This window comes from Adiantum capillus-veneris, chromosome 11 (assembly GCF_014529385.1).
Source record: "Adiantum capillus-veneris isolate H3 chromosome 11, ASM1452938v2, whole genome shotgun sequence".
In the NCBI taxonomy this organism is placed as follows: domain Eukaryota; kingdom Viridiplantae; phylum Streptophyta; class Polypodiopsida; order Polypodiales; family Pteridaceae; genus Adiantum; species Adiantum capillus-veneris.
In genome coordinates this window covers 8,620,882-8,628,228 of record NC_140941.1, presented here as the reverse complement: position 1 = coordinate 8,628,228, position 7,347 = coordinate 8,620,882, and the positions used below count along the sequence as shown (strand labels likewise).

Genomic DNA, 7,347 nt, shown 5'->3' with positions numbered 1-7,347 from the left:
CGATTGATTGCAGAGGATGTGTCAAACTCCACGTGTGGGAGTTGGTTCAGTGTGATTCTGATTCATGGTTAAGGGTTGATATTCCCTTATGGATTATGGTTGATATTCTATGGTATAAGCCGGTGTGGCCCATGGTTTTTTTTTGGATATGGATTTTTGCAGCCATGTTATTTTCTAAGTGGTTATGCAGGATTGGTTGTGCCTCACCCAAATTGGGTGGAGTGCTCGTCCATGTGATGATTGGATTATGGTTTATGGTTTTGAGATTGGATCATGAAGTGATTTGGATGGTTTATGACAGACGTGTAAGGCTCGGGAGGTGCACTATGTAATCATGTTAATGTATAACGTGAGTTCAAAAGGAGGGGTTTTAAAATGAAAATTTTTAACGCAATTTAACAAAGATACATTAAAATAAGGGGTTTTTATATTTTATTTTGAAAAGAACTCTTAAAATAAGGGGTCATTTTATTCATTTAGACATATTAAAAGAGAGGTTTTTTTAATACTTTGCAAACACACGTTGGAAAAGGGGAAGTGGGAACTAACCCAACACACTATACACTGCCTCTCTATAGCCCAGGGATTAACCCGCACCCCTAACCATAGAGAAACTCATACACGCGCATACCTTCTGCCAACCTTCACACCACAGACTCACCTACAAGCAATCACGGCTACACACACTCGACCATAACCGCAAACACTTGTCAACGAACCACTATATTCTGACACCAATGGATGCATACTACTCCCCAATCGATAAATGCACACACACACCTCGACCACACACAAAATTGCGCACTCAATCATTCCCTTCCTCCCTCTACACGCACACACAACCTGTCCGGAGCCAACGTTACCACGGACTCACTGCACGAGATTAGAGGAAACGGACGATTGAATTCAAACCACTCAAGACAACTCCAAAGCACATTATGCATCACAAAAAAGGAATCTAAATACAATGATGGCATCATTTGGCGACCACTTCGATGCTATGTGACTGCCCTCTCCCTTTAGGACCTGGCGGCTGTGTGCCTTCACCAACTGCAGCCCCAAATAAAACCCTCACGATAGCCTCTCATTCCTGCTCGCCTCAAAGTGGCCCTTGGCTATGGGTGGCCCTGGTTCTATCAGCTCCTCCAAACCCTGCACTCGGCTCCCTTTCTTATGCATCCAACCTCTGGCTACCCTTTTCAACCTTGAAGACTTTGATCACTTCTCTATTCCCTTTTGTTGCCCACGCTACACCATGGCCGCCCCTTGAACGCCTTCAGGTCAGTGTCCCTCCAATTATATTCGATACCTTGGCAACTCTCTACATGGCTTTCTTCACTGCAGCCCTGCACACAGCCCCCTTTACTGCTCACCTCCAACCAAATGGTGGCATCTCTCTTGGTCACGGCCCAGCCTCTTGTCGATGGCCTCTTGCCATGCTCTTCTTCTCCTCTGTGCTGCTCATTAAAGCCACCCCTATGGCGACTTTCTTTTCTCCCCCTCAGGGAAGCTCCCGGCTTTGCTCCATGGTGCTGGTGGGCCCCTAAGCCGCTTGCTCTTGTTTTTTGGCCACCGTCATGTGGCCCTTGCACAGCTGGCGGCCCCTCCTTTTGATGGCTCTTTCAACCCTCCTGTGGTGCTGCCCTGCAGCAGCAGACCCACCACTCTCCAACTCCTTGGTTCAATGGACTGCAGCCCTTGCGGCTTCTGCACTAGCTCGATCGAGCTCCCTTTACCTAGTCCCTGCAGTCCTCTCTGGCGCACCTCTTCTTCACGCCAAGGTGGCCCTGCAGACCAACGTTGAACGAGACCCCCTCCTGTAGTGTCCGATGCTCGCCGCCCTATCGAGTACGCATCCTCCACCCATGGCTTCCTCTTGGCCCACCTCTTCACCTTCCTAATTTGTGCTGCCATGCAACCAGACAAGTGGTGCTCGTTTCTCCTCCAGTTGGCGCCCTCATCTGTGTCGCTAGTGCCACCTTTTTTCGGCATGGAACCGATTTTCATCTCAGGGTAAGCTCAGCTTATTTTTAGAAAAAAGACTCTTATTAGGTCCCCTTTCCCACGCCCATGCAATACCAACTTTGAGCTCGCCTTGAAAAACTCTTAACTTTACTTCCTTTCACACCTTCAATTGTCGGATCCAAACTCCAGCGTCGATATTTGATAATTAGTCCACTGTATGGTCACATAGTAGGCTCCTCTGCAATAGCTCTCGATCATCAAAGAACCCAAAAAAACCCTGCCTTGATTGATCTAGACCATCTATTTTGAAGCCACGGTCGCCAATCATAATGCCTGATCAAGAGTTAATAGGCATTGGTCTTTAAACACCTAGAGAATCTTGAACTACCGAACATGAGCAAGCATTCTACATACATACTGGTACTATTGGATGGAGATATACATCAACCTTTAGTATCCTTAAAACTCTAGTCAGCAAAGCTTCGAACCACATTTGAACTGGTAAAAGTGACATTTGGCGTACACATCCTGGTAGTAGTCTCTGCAGAAACCTCAATCAAAATCCCATATCATAAACCTGATAGCACCTGCATCTAGCAACCCTTGCCTTGTTCCCTGTCTTGTGATATAAACATTTGCTTGTGCCACCTATGATAGGAAGAAACACTGACAGTTTCCACTAGCAAGCGCTCCATCTCGGTATACCTCTCTCCTAGCTACATCAAATACCTGCTCAAGGTCCTTGCCATTTGCCTGCAAACTACTATGCCCGTATGTCTTGCACTTCCATAGGTCGACCATCCTCAGCTGTACCATCATAGCTCAACCCCTCATTGAGCATTCATGCTCAACCGTAGCATTATTTAGAGAATATATCATTGCATAAGAAGAAATTGATAGATACTATATGCAAGAGCTAGATAAATAACAATAGATAGATAGAGAGAGGTTCAGTGTCTGTTGTAGCACCCACCTGGGTTAAATGGAAAGCCATAAGCTCTCCCAAGCATAGTGTAAACTCCATCTGGATAAAAAATATGGCATTAATCATCACCATCCATCTGTAAAACAAATACGCACCATCCCTGCTTTGCATTGGTAAACTTGTAAACCAATCCTTCCTGTAGATCTTGACAACACAACCCTTCAAAAAATTGCATGCATGAGCCACCTCCACGCCCAACACAAGCCTGCACAGCCTCGAAAGCCTTTGCATCACACGTCTCCCTGCCAATGGCTAGAGAGCTCTCCACAACATCATTGTCTTTAAGCAAGGCAACCTGTGGCAAGTGATAATCCAAAGTAGATACTCGCATATCTTCACCTGTACACTCTTCAAACAACCCTGGAAAAGACGGCAAGCCTTGGATACCTTATATTCTCACCATAGCTTTAGCAACCAAAACTTGCGACTCGTCATCTATATTGATCACCGGATCATGGAACCCCCAGTTTGCTTCATCGAAGCACTCTTCTTCAGTCAACATGGACTTACCATCACAAGGCAAGAGAGAGGGTTGCCCAACCCCCTCGTCTGCACAAAATGTCTCTTCACCTGCAATCTGTTGCTCTTTGACCACCTTATCGACATGCATAACATCATATGTCTCATACCTTGAGAAAGCAGACTCCGTTTCCATGTGTTGTCCATATACAAGGCACTGCTATAGCTCGCCTTACCATCAGAAGGCAAGAGAGAGGGTTGCCCAACCCCCTCGTCTGCACAAAATGTCTCTTCACCTGCAATCTGTTGCTCTTTGACCACCTTATTGACATGCATAACATCATATGTCTCATACCTTGAGAAAGCAGACTCCGTTTTCCATGTGTTGTCCATGTACAAGGCACTGCCATAGCTTGCCTTACCATCACAAGGCAAGAGAGAGGGTTGCCCAACCCCCTCGTCTGCACAAAATGTCTCTTCACCTGCAATCTGTTGCTCTTTGACCACCTTATCGACATGCATAACATCATATGTCTCATACCTTGAGAAAGTAGACTCCGTTTTCCATGTGTTGTCCATATACAAGGCACTGCTATAGCTTGAATACAGCTCGGCTTTCTCCACAAAATTCACCGGCGTTGGCACTTTAGCTATCTTCTCCACTGCTTTCTTTTCAGAAGTCACTTGGTCAAGCACATCAGGTGGTACTCAGTAGACTCCTCTCTGCAGCTACTGAGGCCTCATAGGCCCACACAGTATCGTCTCTACTCTGTCATCATGCCTATCCGCTGCTACCACATGTGTATCAACAAAGGGTCAGATTACCTGAAGCTCTTTCCTAGCAATTGGCCTTGGCACCAAACCATGAAGGCTTTGCTTTAGCTTGTCCATCATCTGCTTCACTTCACTCCACTGCGTGTTGACCACATATCGGCTTCGGAATGCCGCTTTCAATGTGCTCCATTCCTGTTTTTCTTCAGTCTGCAAGCCCTCGTACCATACCTTTGCTTTTCCACGAACCAGGAGCGAGAAAGCTTGGGCCACTCCCTCTTCTCTTGACAAGCCGCTCTCTACCAAAAATAGACCACAGTCCTACAGCCACACTTCTGCATCTTCAACACGTGCAAAAGTTGGAAAACCCGACCATGCCATTCTTGTTAGAACCTGCTCTTCAAACTGCGACACTGTCTTCAACTTCACCAAGGAGCAATCAGTAGGTCCTCCATGGGGGCACCATTGATGGAAAGGGGGAAGTGGGAACAAACCCAGCACACTCTACAGTGCCTCTCTATAGCCCAGGGATTAACCCGCACCCCTAACCATACAGAAACTCATACACACGCACACTTTCTGCCAACCTTCACACCACAGACTCACCTACAAGCAATCATGGCTACACACACTCGACCATAACCGCAAACACTTGTCAACGAACCACCATATCCTGACACCAATGGATGCATACAACTCCCCAGTCGGTAAATGCACACACACAGGGAGGCGACACACGCCTCGACCACACACAAAATAGCTCACTCAATCATTCCCTCCCTCCCTCCCTCTCTCTCTGCACACACACACAACTTGTCCGGAGCCAACGCTACCACGGACTCACTGCACGAGATTAGAGGGAAACGAAGATTGAATTCAAACCACTCAAGACAACTCCAAGCACATTATGCATCACAAAAAAAGCATCTAATTACAATGGTGGCATCACTTGGCGACCACTTCCATGCTATGTGACTGCCCTCTCCCTTTAGGACCTGGCGGCTGTGTGTCTTCAACAACTGCAGCCCCAAATAAAACCCTCACGATAGCCTCTCAGCCTGGCCTGTTCGCCTCAAAGCGACCCTTGGCTATGGGCGGGCTTGGTTCTATCACCTCCTCGAAACCCTGCACTCGGCCCCCCTTTCTTATGCATTCAACCTCTGGCTTCCCTTGTCAACCTTGAAGACTTTGATCACTTCTCTATTCCCTTCTGCTGCCCATGCTACACCGCGGCCGCCCCTTGAACGCCTTCAGGTTAGTGCCCCTCCAATTATATTCAAGCCCTTGGCACCTCTCTACATGGATTTCTTCACTGCAGCCCTGCACTCGGCCCCCTTTACTGCTCACCTCCAACCAGATGGTGGCATCTCTCTTGGTCACGGCCCAGCCTCCTGTCGATGGCCTCTTGCCATGCTCTTCTTCTCCTCTGTGCTGCTCAAAGCCACCCCTATGGCGACTCTCTTTTCTCCCCCTCAGGGAAGCTCCCGGATTTGCTCCATGGTGCTGGCCGCCCCCTAAGCCGCTTGCTCTCTTTTTTTGGCCACCCTCATGCGGCCCTTGCATAGCTGCCGGCCCCTTCTTTTGATGGCTTCTCAACCCCCTGTGCCGCTGCCCTGCAAGCAGACCCACCACCCTCCAACTCCTTGGTTCGATGGACTGCAGCCCTCGAGGCTTCTGCACTAGCTCGATCGAGCTCCCTCTACCTGGTCCCTGCAGTCCCCCCCGTGTACCTCTTCTTCACGCTAAGCGGCCCTGCAGACAACCGTTGAACTAGACCCCCTCCGGCAGTGTCGGATGCTCCCCGCCCTATCGAGTACGCATCCTCCAGCCCATGGCTCCCTCTTGGCCCACCTCTTCACCTTCCTAATTTGTGCTGCAATGCAACCAGACAGGTGGTGCTCCTTTCCCGTCCACTTGCCGCTCTCATTGTGTCGTTAGCGCCACCTTTTTTCGGCATGGAACCGATTTTCATCTCAGGTTAAGCTCAGCTTATTTTGAGAAAAAAACTCTTATTGGGTCCCCTTTCCCACGCCCATGCAATACCAACTTTGAGCTCGCCTTGAAAAACTCTTAACTTTACTTTCTTTCACACCTTCAACTGTCAGATCCAAACTCCAGCGTCTATCTTTTGATAATTAGTCCACTATATGGTCACATAGTAGGCTCCTCTGCAATAGCTCTCGATCATTGAAGAACCCAAGAAAACCCTCCCTTGGTTGATCTAGACCATCTATTTTGAAGCCACGGTGGCCAATCATAATGCTGGATCAAGAGTTAGTAGGCATTGCAATGTCTTCAAACACCTAGAGAACCTTGAACTACCGAACATGAGCAAGCATTCTGCATACATACTAGTACTATTGGATGGAGATATACATCAACCTTTAGTATCCTTAAAAGTCCAGTCAGTAAAGATTCGAACCACATTTGACCTGGTAAAAGTGATATTTGGCGTACACATCCTGGCAGTAGAGTCTCCTGCAGACACCTCGATCAAAATCCCATATCATAAACTTGATAGCACCTACATCCAACACCCCTTGCCTCGTTCCCAATCTTGTCATATAAACATTTGCTCCTGCCACATGTGATAGGAAGAAACACTGATAGTTTCCACTAGCAAGTGCTCCATCTCGGTATACCTCTCTCCTAGCTGCATCAAATACCTGCTCAAGGTCCTTACCATTTGCTTGCAAACTACTATGCCCGTATGTCTTTCACTTCCATAGGTCGACCATCCTCAGCTGTACCAATGTTATATAGGGAGGTATTGAACGGTGGACCCCCTAGGTGTAAAGGTAGAGACCTTGTACAGTCTAACTGCTTGGAAAATATTGTTTGTTCATATGGGAAGTGCTATTGTGATTGGAATCATGTGTTATGTTTTTCATGGCAGCGTCGCTACAAGACTAGGATCACCTACATCACTAAGCCTTAGACTAAAGGGTCGTTGACCTCGGGCTTTGCTGGATCGGGGGTGTTACCTAGGTATTCTTCTTTTTGTTAGTCTCATCTACACGGTTAGTGTGTCGGGGGTTGAATGACCTACACGGATAACGCGTCGGACATTTTGCCTTGGATTTGCCTAAACATCGGGTGTGGACATCGACGAGGCGTGGTGCCTAAACTGGTATGGTTGGTTTGATACCCTACCACCTACTGGTACT

General features: G+C 47.8%; 1 protein-coding gene and 2 pseudogenes across 1 annotated transcript; 2 read left to right on the top strand and 1 right to left on the bottom strand.

The window, feature by feature from the left end:
• The first annotated feature begins 921 nt into the window (after positions 1-921).
• Positions 922-3,623, top strand: LOC147446862 (uncharacterized). Its single transcript, XM_086522818.1, has one exon. The coding sequence runs from the start codon at positions 996-998 to the stop codon at positions 1,545-1,547; it is 552 nt and encodes a 183-aa protein (XP_086378944.1). The 5' UTR covers positions 922-995; the 3' UTR covers positions 1,548-3,623.
• On the bottom strand, positions 3,009-3,605 carry LOC147446863 (uncharacterized; annotated as a pseudogene).
• Positions 3,624-4,987: 1,364 nt separating the features above from the next.
• On the top strand, positions 4,988-5,991 carry LOC147446861 (uncharacterized; annotated as a pseudogene).
• The last annotated feature ends 1,356 nt before the right edge of the window (positions 5,992-7,347 follow it).

What these genes read in the sequence shown, in the direction of transcription:
- LOC147446862 (XM_086522818.1), top strand. Translation starts at nt 996, where the DNA reads ATGCTATGTGACTGCCCTCTCCCTTTAGGACCTGGCGGCTGTGTGCCT.